The sequence below is a fragment of the Podarcis pityusensis genome, assembly GCF_964106645.2.
Source record: "Podarcis pityusensis genome assembly, chromosome: 8".
Lineage (NCBI taxonomy): Eukaryota > Metazoa > Chordata > Lepidosauria > Squamata > Lacertidae > Podarcis > Podarcis pityusensis.
Genome location: NC_138033.1, coordinates 6,255,601 through 6,274,632, shown reverse-complemented (window position 1 = coordinate 6,274,632; position 19,032 = coordinate 6,255,601). Strand labels below are relative to the sequence as shown.

Here is a 19,032-nt window from a genome sequence, read left to right as displayed (position 1 = left end):
GAACCAGCGGAACCCACGTCGGACGTTTGAGTTCCAAAGAACGTTCTCAAACTGGAACACTCACTTCTGGGTTTGCGGAGTTCGGAAGCCAAAACATTTGACTTGCAAGGCATTCGACTTCCGAGGTACGACTGTACAGTGGTAACTTGGGTTACAGACGCTTCAGGTTACAGACTCTGCTAACCCAGAAATAGTACCTCAGGTTAAGAACTTTGCTTCAGGATGAGAACAGAAATCGTGCGGCGGCGGCGTGGTGCCATTAGCTAAAGTGGTACCTCAGGTTAAGAACAGTTTCGGTTAAGAATGGACCTCCAGAATGAATTAAGTTCTTAACCCGAGGTACCCAGTAGTGATGTATGGAAGTGAGAGCTGGGCCATAAAGAAGGCTGATCGCCGAAGAATTGATGCTTTTGAATTGTGGTGCTGGAGGAGACTCTTGAGAGTCCCATGGACTGCAAGAAGATCAAACCTCTCCATTCTGAAGGAAATCAGCCCTGAGTGCTCACTGGAAGGACAGATCCTGAAGCTGAGGCTCCAATACGTTGGCCACCTCATGAGAAGACTCCCTGGAAAAGACCCTGATGTTGGGAAAGATGGAGGGCACAAGGAGAAGGGGACGACAGAGGACGAGATAGTGGGACAGTGTTCTCGAAGCTACCAGAATGAGTTTGACCAAACTGCGGGAGGCAGTGGAAGACAGGAGGGCCTGGCGTGCTCTGGTCCAGGGGGTCACGAAGAGTCGGACATGACTAAACGACTAAACAACAACAACCACCACTGTACATGTAACAACAACAGCAGCAACCACGGCCACCCTCAATCTCTCTCTCTCTGCCTCTCCAACTCCATTCTTGCTGTTTCCATCCCACCTAACTGGGCTCCCAAGCCATGTCCCACCACCCGCTCTGCTTGAATTCCTCCCCAGAGATCGCGTTTCACGGCCGTCCTATTTCTGCCCAAGGAATGTGCAGCATCAGCCCGGGGCTCTGCTGTTTGCAAAGAGATCAGCCTCTCTGCTGCCCCTCTAACCCAGCCAGTCCCACTAACCCACAACCACACAGGCAAGCAGTTGACGCATTCCCAAAAACCAGCCCCGACCCGGGGACGAAGGGGGCTGCCAAGGAGGAGGAAATAAAAGTGGGCCGAGTCCCATTTCGAATCCGCGCTATTCATATCCTGGGCATATTTAACACACATCTCCCCCACATAAGAATCATGCGAACTGTAGTTTTCCCCTCCACGGAGCTGCCATTGGCAGCAGCCTTCACGAACTACAGTTCCCAGGATTCTTTGGAGGAAGAATAGGCCTTGAATAGGCTTTGAATGTATATGTAATTGTGGCTCTGTGCAGAATCACGTTGCAATTGCTTTTTATATTAGTTGTTCGTTCCTGGCACTCTAAAGAACTTTTCTTTGGCCAGGAGAACTTGGGACGATTAATGGCAGGCCAGACCATCTCGCTCAAGAGACCGGTTTGGCCAAGGCGTGAGAATTACCATATTTTTTGCTCTATAAGACTCACTTTCACCCTCCTAAAAAGTAAGGGGAAATGTGTGTGTGTCTTATGGAGCGAATGCAGGATGCAGCTATCCCAGAAGCCAGAACAGCAAGAGGGATTGCTGCTTTCACTGCACAGCGATCCCTCTTGCTGTTCTGGCTTCTGAGATTCAGAATATATATTTTTTTCTTGTTTTCCTCCTCCAAAAATTAGGTGCGTCTTGTGGTCTGGTGCGTCTTAGAGAGCAAAAAATATGGTATGTTCTTGACTCGCATCCGGCGGCCCCATGAAGAATGCGATCTGCGCCAGGAGGGCACACAGCGAAAGCCGGAACCTCGCTTTCCCAAGACAGATGCAAACAGAATCTCAAGGACATCAGAAAACTCTCTGCACCTGAACGCAGGATCAGAACACAGATCCTGGGCTCAGAAACACCGCCACCCTCCGCCTTTTCATTTCTTTTGCAAGAGAGAGGGTTTTGACACACCTCTCTGCACTGGACTCTTGGCAACGATTCAGAAACAATGGAAGCTTACCCAAGCTGCAGCTTAGGAAAAGCGTGGCTGAGGAACCTAGAAGAGCAGGAATTAGCAGCAGGGCCAACCGAGCAGGAAAAGACAATTTAGCACAGAGGCGATTCTATGAAACAGAGATGGGGGAACCCATTCCAACCCTCCAGAGCAGGCACCCCCAAATTCGGCCCTCCAGATAGTTTTGGGACTACAACTCCCATCATCCCTAGCTAACAGGGCCAGTGGTCAGGGATGATGGGAATTGTAGTCCCAAAACATCTGGAGGGCCGATTTTGGGGGTGCCTGCTTTAGAGATTGTTGGGACTACAACTTCCATCAGCCTCAGCTCGCATGGCCGTTGGTGGGGATGATGGGAACTGAAGTCCAACGACATCTGGAGGTGCACAGAGTCCAGTCAATGGGGTTGATTCTGCACTGTGGGTCAGCTTATCACCCATTTGCACGAAGAGGAAACCCCATCCATACAACCTTCATGACATCACAGAGATGGATGAGTGTGCAAACGCGTCGCGTCGGCACAGCTGGCTGGCACTCCCTAAGCTCCAGTTCTCAGCCCCTTGGTTTCTCAACCCTGGAGTCACAGTTGAACGTGTGAACCAAACTCACTGAAAAAAGGAATCTTTTTTAAAAAACAAAGCAGAACCCAATGACAGTACATTTCGCCCGGAACATGTGTGTGTGTGAAGCAGCGTGGAGAGAACAGTTTGGCACGCAAGTCAGACGTCCCCAATCTGGTGCCCTCTAGATGCTGCCAGGTCGGGAATGAGGGCTGGCATAAGTTGTCTTCTCCAGTTCTTCCCCTCCTCTGGTTCTTTGCCCCCGCTTAAGCCTGGCTCTCTCTCCCCATCTGCTGACGCACAGGCGTGCCAGGAGCCAAAAGAACAGGAGATTGCGTATGGTGCAAAACCCTGAAAACTTTGTCAAAAGGCTTTTCTGAAGGAGAGAGGGAGATTTGGAAGAGGGCTGGCGAGGACCAAAGCCCCAGTTTCACATACATGAAGAAAATCCCCCCCCCCTTTGGATTATTGAGCTTTAAGGGGGTTGAGGGGAAGCTAACACCCCCGCCTCCTCGATCTCTCCCTGTACAACTTTGCTTGCTAAGGGGACACAGATGGTTTAAAATAGGAAACTGCTCTCCAGGAGGAATAGCCAGCTATTCGCGGTTCTAAAAAAGCAATTAGGTAGGCAACGGCTTTTTTTGTTCCAGAGCTCCCCACCCTAGGGGAAGCACCCTCAAAGAACGGGTTTCCAGGACAAAAAGGCTTGGAAGAGGGGAAGAGGCCTCCTCTGAAAGTGACCTTGAGGAACAGCAGAAAGGCAATCTCAAGAAAGAAAGAACGAACATTTGTGGAGGGGGCCCAATTTCCCAGCAGGGCTTTTGTGCTGGAAACAGAGGGACTTTCCTCCCCATTTCCCTGTCGCCCTACCATCCTGGGTCAACCCCACCCCATGTCACCCTCCTCCTCCGACCGCCAGTCCCACAGGCTTAAGGCAGGGCGGGGGACGAGTATTTTTGGAGGCTGCACCTGTTCAAAGCATTCCTGCAAACTCTGGGTAAGCACATAGCTTGGAGGCAGGGAAAGTTGCTGACACACAGACACACAGGCCCCGAGGACGCTTCGGGAATGCCTTTTAGGCAAAACACACACACACACACACACACACACACACACACAGACAGGCTGCCCCGGAGTACCCGGTGGGAAAGAAGCTTTGTCCACTAACTTTTCTAGTTTGTTGTTGTTTTTGGCCACCTCATGAGAAGAGAAGACTCCCTGGAAAAGACCCTGATGTTGGGAAAGATGGAGGGCAAAAGGAGAAGAGGACAACAGAGGATGAGATGGTTGGACAGTGTTCTCGAAGCTACCAACATGAGTTTGACTAAACTGCGGGAGGCAGTGGAAGACAGAAGTGCCTGGCGTGCTCTGGTCCATGGGGCATGAAGAGTTGGACACGACTAAATGACTAAACAACAACAACAACAACAAGTCGTTTAGTTGTGTCCGAGTCTTCGTGACCCCCTGGACCAGAGCACGCCAGGCACTCCTGTCTTCCACTGCCTCCTGTCTTCCACTGTTGGGTCATGCCCTGATCGGTGGTGGCACCATTTGTTGTTGTTGTTTAGCTTCCCTAAACGGGGCTGCCTTCAGATGTCTTCTAAAAGTCTGGTAGTTGTTTTTCTCTTTGACATCTGATGGGAGGGCGTTCCACAGGGCAGGTGCCACCACCGAGAAGGCCCTCTGCCTGGTTCCCTGTAACTTGGCTTCTCTCAGTGAGGGAACCGCCAGAAGGCCCTCGGCGCTGGACCTCAGTGTTCTACAAATGCTAGAAACTTCCTTTTTTTTAACAGAAGCTGGAAATTTGGGAATTATGCTTTTATCAACTGCGGGGAGGCTGCTGCTTCCCCTTGCACCTCCTCGGATGCCCACCATAGCATATGGCTAAGGGCGATAAGAGCTGTAGTCCGAAACATCTGGTTCAGGTTGGCAAAGAACCATTTAAATGAACTGACAGGTGCCAACTCTGCCACTCTTCCGGCGCGAGGTGAATATGCAAACAAGCACTCGCCAACTAGCTTTTGACAGTTAATCATTCTTTTGCTGGTGATGTGGTTATTTTGGCTCGGCGTGCGATTTTTTTTGTGGCGGATCACATTTGGCATATATCTTTTGTCCATCTGAAGGGATTTTTGTTATCAGCCATGACATTTTGTCCATTATCGTCCCTGTAAATTGCTTCAGGAACCTTGGCCGTATGAAGCGATTGAATTGGTTAGGCGTTGCAGTGGATATTATAAGGTTATAGTTCTACTCAAGCGTAGGCCTGTTGAAATTAATGGACTCCAGTTAGCCATAGCCATTGATTTCAAACGGCCGGACTACAGCTATGGCTAATGTGAGCTACAATGCATAGTATTTTATTATGTATTATGGCTATTGTACTACTGAATGTAGGTTGTTTCTTTTCCATAAACCTCTTTTGAGTAAAAGGGGGGGGGGGAGTGTTGTGAACTCTCTGAAGGGAACTCTCTGTTCAGGGAAGTTTTTAATGTGTGACATTTTGATGTATTTTTAATCTTTGTTGGAAGCCGCCCACAGCGGCTGGGGAAACCCAGCCAGATGGGCAGGGTACAAATAATAAATTATTATTATTATTATTGTTGTTGTTGTTGTTGTTGTTGTTATTGTTAAGTTGTGGGCGAACATATCAGACGACACAGCGATTCTTCCAAAGCAGCTCTTTATTTGTAAGCTGGAACAGAACTGAACTGAGGAGCTCAGCCAGCCTGCTTATATAGAGCTCCACTAGAATGCAACAGTAACCATTTTCTGTAACTAGCCAATCACTGAACATCACTTTCGATCCTTCATTTGCATACAAACTATCCAATCACTGAACGTCACTTTCAATCCTTCATTTGCATAACTATCTACAGTATCCCCCTGCTGGCCCAGGGCAAGAACTTCAGTACATAACTATTATTATTATTATTATTATTATTATTATTATTATTAGCGGGGGGAGGAGCAAGATTCAAGCCTTTTCTGGATGTTATGACCTCTGGCTCAAAGACCAATGAAGCCATAGTTTAGCAGGCCTCAGTTCCTAGACCTCACTTATGGAAGTACTGTATTAAGCCATAGTTATTATTTCTAACATTGCATCTCTGCCTATGAATTAACACGTGCAATTCTGTGTCTTCTCTTTAGCTGGGCATTTCTTTTTGGGGTAATGTCAGGCACTGTGCCTGCTTCATGATAGTGGAGATGAAATGATGGGAAAAGCTTTGCCTTTTTGTTTAGGAGGGCTCAGGAGATAGAGCTTCTTTCAAGAAGGTGGCTACTCAAAATACAACGTCAGCATTTGGTGTGCGTTTTTTACCTCACTATCATTTCCATTTTACACATGAGGCATGAAGCTACCTGAGACGGGGCTTTAAAAAATAATAATAAAAGCACCGTACCTTTAACAAGGCATGAGGCAACTGAAAAAGGACAGAGCTGTCCTGCTGGGAGAAACCTCGCCTGTTGAATTTTTACCTGCCATCGTGCGGCTTCTGAAAGGCTCAGGGTGGCATGTGCCGCGTTTAAAAAATAAGGCATCCTCAGGAAATGAGTCATTCATGTAATTGAGTGGGGGATGAGGCAAAGAGAGAGAGAGAGCCAGCAAAAATTGATGCACTACGTGAAATTGGATTTTCCCAGTGAAAACATATTGATGGTTGTGTCTTGGGAGAAAGGAAATACCTTCTTTCCCTGAGAAAAAAGCAAGAGTCTCACAACCGGCACCCATGGCAAAACAATACTAACAAAAAATAAAAATCACACCCTGCGTTTTGATTTTGGGGTGGGCCCCAAAGGATTATTCAGGAAAAATCCTGAATGTTGTTTTTCTTCCTAAGGATGATAGTGGGAAGATTAAATCTGGAGATCCCCATCAAATATTGCCAGCGGCTAATTTCACGTGCAAACCTAGAATGAAGACACAGGCTTCCATGTTTTGGGAGGAGCCCGAGTAAGACGATTTCAGTAGCTCCACCTCATCCCTCATCCCTGATGCCACTGACCATTTGCTGGCCCCCTCTGGTCCCAATCCAGACAGCCACCAAATGTGCAAGGCAAGTGGAGGGATTCAAACCGCCGACCTTCTGATCGGCAAGCCCTAGGCTCTGTGGTTTAACCCACAGCACCACCCGCATCCTATTATTATTATTATTATTATTATTATTATTATTATCCCAGAGTGGCTGGGGCAATCCAATCAGACAGGTGGCATATAAATATTACAATTAATTAATTAACATTGGTGCACATGTTACCACAGATATTTGGGCCTGTCCCACATACTCACTGGTGGAAAGTATTCATAGCATTTAGATGAGCTCAGCTGCATTTATATGATGGGGGGTGGGATTTATTCATATATTTTAAACAAGTTTCTGTTGTTATGAATTTATTTGTTTGGTTTTTCAGATCAAAATTTTACAGTCAAATATCCAACGTACAACATAGAAACAAGATTCCAAAGAATCTTCCAGACTTCCCTTCCTCCCCTTTGTGGGTCCTATTGTTAAATCATTTCCTCCTGCATCTTTGATAATAGTCCAAAATTCACCATTAAGTGTTATTCCAATCCTACTAACAGTTTTAACTGTTTACAATGGTTTTTAAGAAGAATTATAAATTTCCCCCTGTTCCTTATTTATTTTAAACAAGTTTCTAGTCCATTTCAATCTGGAATGTCAGCTTGAAATTGCAGAAGCGAGTTGGGAGCCAAAACTCAGAGCTGATGACCTCTCCCTCTGCTATGTCTCATGGCAACCCACATGTGGTGGAAGTAATAATAAATAATAATAATAATATACCTCGCCCATCAGGCTGGGTTTCCGCAGCCACTCTGGGCAGTTTCCAACAAAAGATTAAAAATACATTAAAACATCATTCATTAAAAACTTCCCTAAACAGGGCTTCATATAGTTGTTTATTTCCTTGACATTTGATGGGAGGGCATTCCACAGGGCGGGCGCCACCACCAAGAAGGCCCTCTGCCTGGTTCCCTGTAACCTCGCAGGGAGGGAACCACCAGAAGGCCCTCGTAGCTGGACCTCAGTGTCCGGGCAGAACGATAGGGGTGGAGATGCTCCTTCAGGTATACTGACTGGGCCTTTGAGGCCGTTTAGGGCTTTAAAGGTCAACACCAACACTTTGAATTGTGCTCAGAAACGTACTGAGAACCAATGGCTGGCCCATGTGGACTTAGAAACAGAGGACACTGGCCTACCCCAAACCAGGTCACTGGTCCATCTACTGTCTACACCAGGGATGGGGAACGTGTGGCTCTTTGGACGCTGCTGGACTCCAACTCCCATCATCCCTGTCCACAGGCCATGTTGGCTGCGGCTGATGGGACCTGGAGTCCAAGAATGTTTGGAGAACCAGAGGCTCCCCATCTCTTGTCTACACCAATTAGTCTTTCACTTTCCCCAGCCCAGGGTGCACCCAAACCTACACCTGGGAATTCACTCCTTCTTCTTCTTCGCCCTATATTTGTATGGTGGCAATGGTGCCACCCGTTGTCTTTGTCCATAGAGTTTTCTTGGCAGGGATACTGGAGTGGCTTGCCGGTTCCTGCTCCAGGTGGATCACGTTTGGTCAAAACTCTCCACTATGACCTGTCCATCTTGGGTGGCCCTGCACAGCATAGCTCATAGCTTTTCTGAGTTATTCAAGCCCCTTCGCCACGACAAATCCATGAAGGGGCAGAGACATTACCTTGCCAACAAAGGTCCGTATAGTTAAAGCTATGGTTTTCCCAGTAGTGATGTATGGAAGTGAGAGCTGGACCATCAAGAAGGCTGATCGGCGAAGAATGGATGCTTTTGAATTCTGGTGCTGGAGGAGACTCTTGAGAGTCCCATGGACTGCAGGAAGATCAAACCTATCCATTCTGAAGGAAATCAGCCCTGAGTGCTCACTGGAAGGACAGATCCTGAAGCTGAGGCTCCAATACTTTGGCCAGCTCATGAGAAGAGAAGACTCCCTGGAAAAGACCCTAATGTTGGGAAAGATGGAGGGCACAAGGAGAAGGGGATGACGGAGGACGAGATGGTTGGACAGTGTTCTCAAACCAGCATGAGTTTGACCAAACTGCAGGAGGCAGTGGAAGACAGGAGTGCCTGGCGTGCTCTGCTCCATGGGGTCACGAAGAGTCGGACACGACTAAACAACTAAACAACAACAACAAATGGTGCCACCACCGATCAGGGCATGACTCAACAGTGGCTCCCAACACAATGGTCCTTGAAGACCAACGATGCCATATCCAACTCACTTCTACACAAAGTAGACTCTTTGAAAGTAATTGACCTAAGCAGGGCATAGTGGGACTGATGCATGTCCTTTAATTTTAGTGGGTCTACTCTGAGGAGGACTCACATTGGCGACAACCCTCACTAGCTGCAGCTCTCCAGGCAAGTGAAACTCTGAGCCCTACCTGAAGATGACACCAATCGAACCCGCGACCTTCACTGAGGTCCTACACTGAGCTACAGTTCTTCCATATCTATCCTAGCCCTCACCCCTCTCCCCACCTTACCAATAGTCCCAGTCCTCCAGAGCCATCATTTCTTCATTATAAATGCATTTTACATGGCACCAGTTACCCTTTGGAACTCCCTGTGACTACAGACATCAGGGAGTCCCCTTTGCTGTGTTCCTTTTGACGTCTACTGAAAACATTTTTGTTTAGGCAAGCCAGTCCGGACACAGAGGACGCTGGCATGTGTTCTGATCTGGGTTCTTTCTTTTAAAATCTTCTCAATGATTTGAATTATTTTTGAAGGCTTTTAACTGATAATTTCATTGTTTTATTCTTCTCGTAAACCGCTCTGAAGTTGTGGCTGTTGTTGTTTTACAATCAAGAGGTATATATATATATATTTAGTTTTATAAATAACTAAGCAATAAAACTGCTAGCACATTTACAAACTCAGCAGGGTCTGGTCTGTTATCATATTTAGGGATTATAGACTACCTCCGAGGACAAAAACCTCACAAGGTGATTTGTAGAATAAAAGTACCATGCATAAACAACCACAATGGGTTAATAAAAGAAAACTTGTAATAAAACAGCCACAGAATCATTGAATCTTGGAATTGGAAGAAAACCTGAGGATCATTTAGTCCAACCCCCTGCAATGCAGGAATTTGCAGATGGAACAAGATGGGTGGTATATAAATAATAATTTATTATTATTATTATTAGCTGTCCCATATGGGGCTCGAACCTGCAACCCTGGCGTTATCAGCACCACGCTCTAACCAACCTAGATCTTCTAACGAAGGGCGGTATATGAATCTAATTTAAAAAATAAAAATAAAGTAAATAAATAAAGTTTCCCATCTGTCTTCAAAGGCAGCCCCATGGACCTGGCATTACAGCAGTCCAGCCAGGATGTTCCAAGTGCGTGGATAACGAAAGCAAGGACAGACCTCTCTAGGAAGGCTGGTAGAGCAGATGTGGCCATCGGCTTGCAAAAAAACCCCACAAAATTCTATGGTTTCAGGTTGAGAAGGAAGGAGGGATCTCCATGCCAAAGAAAGGAGGCAATATGACAAAGAGAAAGGACTTTTTCCAGCCCTTTTTTTTTTTGAATTTGCATTATTAAATCCTGCAAGTGCTGAGTCTGGATTTCCCGGGAGGAGAATCTGCAGTTTCTGTTTCTGGATGAAGAATCTGAACTGCCACCGTAGTAGGATAACAAATTGAGGATGAGTCAACAATGCGAAGCCCGCCAAGGACGGTGACTGTTTTCAGGCTGCATTAAGAAGAAGCCTCTCCACAGTTTTGGGAACTAAACAGCCCTGGTCAAACCCTGCACTGTAAAAAAAAATACCTAGAGTATGGCTTTTATAGTCGTTGTGGCATGTACAGAATTTTCTCTTAAAAAGAAAAAGCATGCATATTATTATAAACTGTCTAGGGCCACATTTGTACCATACGTTTAAATCACAATGGTACTACTTTAGAACTGTCATGGCGTCCCACAAGAGAATTCTGGGAACTATAGTTTGAGCATTGTTAGGGGGCCTCTCTATTCCCCCCACCCAGAACTACAGTTCCCAGAGTCCTCTGTGAAGAGGGATGGATTGTTAAAGCATTCGGATAACTTTGAGCTTTGGGAAGGGAAGGAGGGGCTTTCCTAACACCTCTCAGCACCCTTAACAAGCCACAGTTCCCAGGATTCTCTGGGGGAAGCCATGACTGCTTAAAGTCATGTCCTAACACATAATGTCCACAAATGACAACATTTTGGAGGTCCCAAGTCACAAGGTGGATAGATTGGTCGCAACTAGGGCCAGGGCCTTTTCAGTACTGGCCCCGACTTGGCGGAACGCTCTGTCACAAGGGACCAGGGCCCTGCGGGACTTGACATCTTTCCGCAGGGCCTGCAAGACAGAGCTGTTCCGCCTAGGCTTTGGTTTCGACTCAGTCTGACCCTTATGTTTCCCTCCCCTTATGGTTTTGGTCTATGGGCTACTTTTAAAATGAGGCTGTATTTTAAATGGCATTTTAACCTGTATTTTAAATTGTTTTCCCCCCCTTTTATGATTTTACTGTAATTTTACTGGTGTTAGCCGCCCTGAGCCCAGCTCTGGCCGGGGAGGGCAGGGTATAAATATATTTTTTAAAATATTATTATTATTATTATTATTAAATGTGAATGTGGACTAAGCACAGTTCTGAGCATTGTGGTTCGAGAGAGAGGTCAGGAAATCCCAGCCTTGTAACAGGGACAGGCAATTGGACACAGAAGGGTTCGATCCAGCCCCCGGCACAGCTCAAAAGTCTAATTCCCACAGTATACCATAGCTGTCAACTTACAGATTTGAAAATAAGGGATCAGCAGCCAAAATAAGGGATTTTCCCAGCACAGGTATGTTCGACTTCTGAGCCCCTCCGAGCCAAAGGCAGAAAGCCCAGCCAGCAGCCAAACAAAGCCTCAAGCGGTGGTTCCCACAGCGCAGCAACCCGGCGAAGGGGATGCAGCAAGGAAAACCACCGTCACCTCTCTGCTGAGAAGCGCTGAGCAAAGGCGAGTCCCCAGGCAACACGGCCGATTTGATCGGCACAAGGCATGCAAGCTCCACCCCCCCAGTCGTTCTTAGACTCCTTATTGGGTGAGCAACGCAGCCAAGCAACACAGTGGGAGCCTCCCTCCTCCCTGGCCGGCAGGGAGGGAGGGAAAGGAGCTGCTTCCTTTGAAACCTGGGAAATTTAAGGGACATCATCAATAAGGGACAGCAGCGGGACACGGCGCTGGGATAAGGGACTTTCCCGCCAAATAAGGGACGGTTGACAGCTATGCAGTATGCATCTTTTTTTCCAGTCAAAGAGGACTCTTTGACTCCCTTCTTCCTGGTCAAACGACAAAGGAGAATGGACCATTCTCTCTCTGCCCACCATACGCCACGCCATCCACACCATCGATCTAAAGCCCTGTGATACCACTTGAAGCAATCACAGCTTCTGCCAAATAATTCTGGGATCTGTAGTTTGTTAGGGTGAGGAGTTGTTAGGAGACCCTCCACACACACACACACTATTCTCCTTAAGGAGCTACAGTTCCCAGAGCATAGCTGTCAACGTTTCCCTTTTTTTAAGGGGAATTCCCTTATTCCGAATAGGATTCCTCGCAAGAAAAGGGAAAAGTTGACAGCTATGTCCCAGAGTGCTTGAACAACTAATCCATCTTCCCAGGGAAATCTGGGAGTTGTAGTACTGCAAGGGGAATAAAGGGGTCCACCATCAATTCTCAGCTCCCTTAACAAACTACAGATCCCAGAATTCTTACGGGGAAACCATGACTGTTTAAAGGGGCAACCTAACACTTTAAATGTGTGAATGTAGCCGTGGTTGCACCCAGGGGACAGGGCCATGTGATGGGCGGTTCTGGGATGCCCTCCTAGGGGAAAGCCAGCAGATTCCTCGTTTGATCAGCTGTGGAGATCTTTTGGTTCTGCAAAGGCTTCTTCGAATAATTCTTACTGACTCTCACATAGCTTATACTGTTCTAAAATAGTTTCTGCTGCTGTGCTCCTAGAAGATCCTTTTAAGAATCTGCCAGGTCTTCTGCTGGTGGTATGGAGGGAGAATAAAATATTTTTGTCTCAGTTCATGTGGGAACTGGACTGGAGCAGGCCAGGCAGAAGATGGAGAGACTCAAAGACTTTGGGCAGATCCACACCATACACTGAAAAACACCCAATGCACATTCTTCTCCCAAAGAATTCTGGGAACTGTAATAATAATAATAATTTTTTATTTATACCCCGCCCTTCCTGGTTCAAAAACCGGGCTCAGGGCGGCTAACAACAAATTTAAAACACTTGATCGTAAAAGCAGCATAAAAGACAGTATAAAAACATGAATAACAATAAAAGTTCAGAAATCAATTTAGGGGAAATCCATCTAATAAGCATTAGATAATCCCCAGGGCTAGCTGGCTGAATTAGTCCTACTTGGGCCAGCGAGGAGACCAGGGGAGAATTAGCTGTGGGGTCTCAGAGAGGGAAATCTTCATAAAAGGAGAGGGGTAGGGAAGAGAAGGGAAATAGAAGATCAGGCTGAATTCAAATTAAAGGCCAGGCAGAATAGCTCTGTCTTAGAGGTCCAGCGGAAGGAGGTTAAATCTTGCAGGGCCCTGGTCTCCTGGGACAGAGCATTCCACCAGGTCGGAGCCATCACTGAGAAGGCCCTGGCCCTGGTGGAGGATAGTCTGACTTCCTTAGGGCCCAGGACCTCTAAACTATGGTTATTCATGGACCTTAAGGTCCTCTGTGGAGCAGACCAGGAGAGGCGGTCCTGTAAATATGAGGGCCCTAAGCCAATTCCTTCCAGTAGCACCTTAGAGACCAACTAAGTTTGTTACTGGTATGAGCTTTCATGTGCACGCACACTTCAGATAACTAGTTTGTTAAGGGTACAAACTGTAGTTTGTTAATGGTTGGCCGCTAGATTAGATGGGCCTTTGGCCTGATTCAGAGACAAGGCACTTCTTAGCATCTTATATTAAAAATGTCTTTGACCTCCTCCTTCCATGCTCCCTAGAGAAATACCCAGATCCGTGCCTGCCTCCTTAAGAGGCCAATGGCCCATCCAGGCTAGTATACAGTGGCCGACCAGATGCCTGTGCAAGCAGGATCTGACCACAAGACTCTGTGGTTTCCAGCTGCTGAGATTCAGAAGCATTGCCTGTTGCAGCGATGGAGGCAGAACATTGCTATCCTGGTTAGGAGCCACCCATAGCCGCCTCCCTCCATGAACTTGTCCAATCCTCTTTTAAGGTTCATCCAAGCTGTCTCAAGTGGGAGTGAGTTCCATAGTTTATGCTATCCTGCAGCCCGTGTTCGAAATTGGCCAGTCGCCAGGCGCGTTTGGCACCTGGCTTTTGACCACTTGTGACCAGGTGAAGATGCCTGGATGCCAGGAACATTGGATCTTGACTGTTTTCACACACTAATACCCAATCCTGTAGAATTCTATCAGTTTTTAATTTATCTGCACCCTCGGAATGAATTTCTGGAACCAAAATGCCTTTTTTGTGCAGCCTGAACATCACCATTCAGAAAAAGAGGTCGGAATTGGCCAATATATATGTGGAAGGTCATTGCATCGAGGGTCTTTTCTTCTTGTAAGTTCTCAAAACTCTTGAACCTAGCTCAAGGTAGTTCTCTGAACTAGCCAGATGTTGAACTGAGAATCTATCAGAGTCAGTCCATCATTTGAAAAAGGAGACTTTTGAGACATCTTGCCCCCAAATGGCAAATGGGCGTGTGGCGCCAAGCTTAGATATCTGAGCTTCTGACGTTGCCTTCAGCTCAGGTTTCTACTGCTACCTGTTGTGACCATCCAAGCAACATCCATTCGCACCCCACAAATGAATCGCAAGAAACATCCGCACTGTGCATCTAAAACACATGGCTTCTCCCAAAGAACCCTTGGAACAGGGGTTGACCCCTCAGAGAACTACAGCTGGTAGCACTCTTAAACTACAATTCCCAGGATTCATTGGGGGTGGAGGAGAGGGAAGCAGTGTGGTTCCAACTACGGGACTCAACTACCAGGCCTGATCAAAGAGAAAGGAGGTCTCCTGCCCCCCTCCATGTGCTCAGTCTATGACCAAAGATCATCTTGCAGCCCAGACCCGGTTTAACCCTTTGAGGGAGCAACCCTCCCAAGCAAGCACCTTTCCCTGACCCCCACCACTCCCGCCCTAAACCTGAGATGCCACCCTGTGATGAATGGCGCCCAGCTGTCAGCCCAGGATAAATAAAGGTTAGTAACCGGAGAGGCTAGGAAAGGATTGGCGTTAACCCCATGCCACCCAGAGCGTACGGACAAGGAGCCCATTGGCAGCCACAGTTCCCTGCTGCAACAGGGAATTCCCCCTTTTGCACAACCTTGCATTCTCCCTCCTAAGCCATCGCTTTCTGTGCAGGTCATGGAGACCTCTCAGGGCCAGATATTAAGAAAATATGGAGAGTCTGGCTGTCAGATCAGGCCAGTAGCCCATCTACTCCAGAATCCTGTTCGCACAGGGACCGACCAGATGCCTTTGGGAAGCCCATCTGAGCCCAAGAGCTTCCAGAAGCTGAGATTCAGAAGCACTTTTGCCCCTGGCCCTTGAGGCAGAGCAGAGCCAGTAGCCATCAATGGACTTGTCCTCCATGTGTGGTGGCTCTGCCCCAAGGAAACCACAGCGATCAGAACCTCTTGGGCCTAAATTATTTAGGGACGGGGAATGGACAGCCTGAGCTTGAGCAAAACAGATCCACAGGTAGATTATCCCAATCCAAAGGGAGAACGACTTTGGGGAGGAGGGAGAAAGGAAAAGGAAGATTGGGCAGGATCTGCGGCCTTCGTGCCCCGCAGCCGAACACCCCATCGGCCAGATGTTGGGCCAGATGTTGGGCCAACAGGGTTCTCTTTGTGAACTGTCTTGGGTTCATACATGGAAGTGGGCAGAGGAGGGGGAATTGAGGAACTGGGTCGGATCCAACCCAACTGTGGGCACCACCTGTTCTGAGGCAGATCGGTGGCTGACGTCCCACGGACAACAGGGCTGCCTCTAAATTTAGCCCCCGCTGAGGGAGAGAGGGGGCAGGGAGGGAGATCAAGGCCCCTAACTTGCTCAGTCAGGTCCTCCCCAGAGAGGCTGAGGGTCCCGGAGAGAGGATCCCCTCACCCAAATTGCTCAGGACGGTGCCTGAATATTGCTCGCTGATATTAATTTACCTCTGCCGTTTAGAACGCCTGCCTGCCAATCACACCGGCACCCTGCCAAGCCCCAAATTCACGTTCGACAAAAGGCCCCTGTTTTTATTTTATTTTTAAAGGAAGGAAACCAACACTCCGAAGACTTTTCTGAAGCGTGCAGGATTCCCCAGTTCTCCCCCCCCAAAAATAAGTATTATTCCCTCTTTTTTAAAGGTTAGTTGCCTGAACACACAAGCAACAGAGCAGGAAGGTGTCCCCAAACTGGTGCCCTCCAGATGTTGCATGGTCCAAAAACACCTGGCGGGCACCAGGTTGGGAAAGGCTGGCACGGAAGATCAGACCTGAGGAAGGTCACGGAACATATTGGAAAGAGCCAGAGCTCCGTAGGCACATCGAGGGGTCACCCCCAGATGCAACCGAGCCCCCCACCTCTCCCCAGCGAAGGGTCCCTCCCCCAGGCTCGCTCTGCCCTTCAAACTCCATCCCCATATTGAACACCAAACTTTGCGCCCCCTCGATACAGGGCCCTCCTTGCCTCCACCCCACAACTCGTCCTTCAGCCCTCCACCCCAACCTGCCCCTGCCCCACAGCGCAATCCTAACGCCTCCCCCAAGGATAGCAAGTCTCCTTGAATTCCGTGGGGCTCGATGCCAGGGAAGTGGGGTTATAGGGCGCGCCCCCCAACTTAACTAGCATTGCGCTGCCTTTTCCCTGCACCCCTAATTTCACGCACCCCACTTCCCCTGCTCCCCTCCTCTCCCCCTTTTCCTTTTTTCCTGTGTTTTTTCTCTCCTCCCTCCCCAAAATCTTCCTCCTCCTCCTTCTCCTCCATCACCCCCCCTCCAAAAATTAAAGACTCACGGTCCGGAGAAACTGGACGTCGTCCTCTCCTTCGCCGCCTCCTTCGGCCATGGCTGGGCTGGGCTGGGGGGCTGGGCTTGGGGGGCAGCTGGAAGGAGTGGGGCGCCCGCCCTGCTCGGCTGGCTCGTTCGCAGCTGCCGGGAGCCGCGGAGACACTAGCGGAGCGTCCCGGCTCCAGCAGCGCCAGCCAGCCAGCCGGCCGGCTCCCCGCCCCCCGGACCGCCCCTAGGAGGGGATGGAGAAGGGGCGGAGGAGGGCGGGGAGAAGGACAGGGGAAGGAGGGAGGGAGGGAGGGAAGGATGGGGCGAGGAAGCCGCAGTGGATCTCTCGCCACCAGATCTCTCCCCTCCTTCTTCACCAGGGAGATTTCTCTCGCCGCTGAGGTCGCCAGGGTTCGGTGGAGCCTCCACTGGCCAGGAGCAGTCTACCTGTCCGCGGAAAAGGCTCCCCCAACCAACCCACGAGAGGTGGCGGGGTCTCCTTCCTTGCTGGAGGGCCATCTGTCAAGGATGCTTCATTGGAGATTCCTGCATCGCAGGGGGGTTGGACTAGATGACCCCTAGGGACCCTACGATTCGAAGGAGAGGCGCAGCCTGGCATGGCTTCTACCTGTTGCCAACTTCCACGGAGCATCGGGAGGAGAGAGGGAGGCATCAGGCTCAGCAGACCTCAAGGGGGATTCATCCAGCGCATTGAACGCATCCTCTCTCAGTGGCTCTAAAAGAGGAATTAATGGGGGCTGTCAGCAGCTACGAGTCAGGATATTGTCCCCGTCCACAGTCGGAGCCAGGAAAGCTTCTGAATACCAGTTCCTGGAAACTGCAGAAGGGAGTTGCTCTGGTGCTCAGATCCTGCTTGCAGAGAACAGGATCCTGGACTCCATGGGCCTTTGGCCAGATCCAGAAGGGCTCTTCTTATATTCTGTACAGTGGTACCTTGGGTTAAGTACTTACCGTATTTTTCGTTCTATAACACGCACCCGACCATAACACGCACATAGTTTTTCATAGAATCATAGAATCATAGAGTTGGAAGAGACCACAAGGGCCATCGAGTCCAACCCCCTGCCAAGCAGGAAACACCATCAGAGCACTCCTGACATATGGTTGTCAAGCCTCTGCTTAAAGACCTCCAAAGAAGGAGACTCCACCACACTCCTTGGCAGCAAATTCCACTGTCGAACAGCTCTTACTGTCAGGAAGTTCTTCCTCATGTTTAGGTGGAATCTTCTTTCTTGTAGTTTGGATCCATTGCTCCGTGTCCGCTTCTCTGGAGCAGCAGAAAACAACCTTTCTCCCTCCTCTATGTGACATCCTTTTATATATTTGAACATGGCTATCATATCACCCCTTAACCTTTGATGAAGAGGAACCATTGATGAGCACCCTTTGGGTTCGGTCAGTCAGCCAGTTACAAATCCACTGAGTGGTAGCATAGTCAAGACCACATTTTACCAGCTTCTTTACAAGAATATCATGGGGCACCTTGTCAAATGCCTTGCTGAAATCAAGGTAGGCTACATCCACTGCGTTCCCTTCATCTACCAGGCTTGTAATTCTGTCAAAAAACGAGATCAGGTTAGTCTGACATGACTTATTTTTCAGAAATCCATGCTGACTATTGGTGATCACAGCATTCCTTTCTAGGTGCTCACAGACTGTTTGCTTAATGATCTGCTCCAGAATCTTCCCTGGTATTGATGTCAGACTGACTGGGCGGTAATTATTTGGGTCCTCTCTTTTCCCCTTTTTGAAAATAGGGACAACATTTGCCCTCCTCCAGTCTGCCGGGACTTCGCCTGTTCTCCAGGAATTCTCAAAGATGACTGCCAGTGGTTCTGAGATGACATCTGCCAGTTCTTTTAATACTCTTGGATGCAGTTCATCTGGCCCTGGAGACTTGAATACATCTAAACTAGCCAAGTATTACTGTACTATCTCCTTAGTTATTCTGGGCTGTGTTTCCTCTGCTGAATCATTTGCTCCAGATTCTTCAGGTCGGGCATTATTTTCTTTATCGGAGAAGACTGAGGCAAAGAAGGCATTGAGGAGTTCAGCCCTTTCTGTGTCCCCTGTTTGCATTTCACCATCTTCTCCTCTGAGTGACCCCACTGTTTCTTTGTTCTTCCTTTTGCTACGGACATACCCATAAAAGCCTTTTTTGTTGCTTTTAACCTCTCTAGCAAGCCTGAGTTCATTCTGTGCTTTAGCTTTTCTGACTTTGTGTCTACAAGTGCTGGCTATTTGTTTGAATTCCTCTTTGGTGGTTTCCCCCCTTTGTGCATTTTTTGTACACATCCTTTTTTAATCTTAACTCAGTTAAAAGTTCTTTAGATAGTCACCCTGGCTTCTTTAGGCACC

The 19,032-nt window shown here is 48.3% G+C and overlaps 1 protein-coding gene across 12 annotated transcripts in view; it reads right to left on the bottom strand.

Annotated features, from left to right (window-relative positions):
- RYR1 (ryanodine receptor 1) overlaps positions 1-16,869 on the bottom strand; it is a 204,767-nt gene extending 187,898 nt beyond the window's left edge. For all 12 annotated transcript variants that reach the window (XM_081018547.1, XM_081018554.1, XM_081018555.1 and 9 more), the window contains exon 1: positions 16,673-16,869. In XM_081018547.1, coding sequence (XP_080874673.1) covers positions 16,673-16,723 — 51 coding nt within the window. In that variant the 5' untranslated portion in view covers positions 16,724-16,869. The remainder of the gene's footprint in view (positions 1-16,672) is intronic.
- Positions 16,870-19,032: the final 2,163 nt, after the last annotated feature.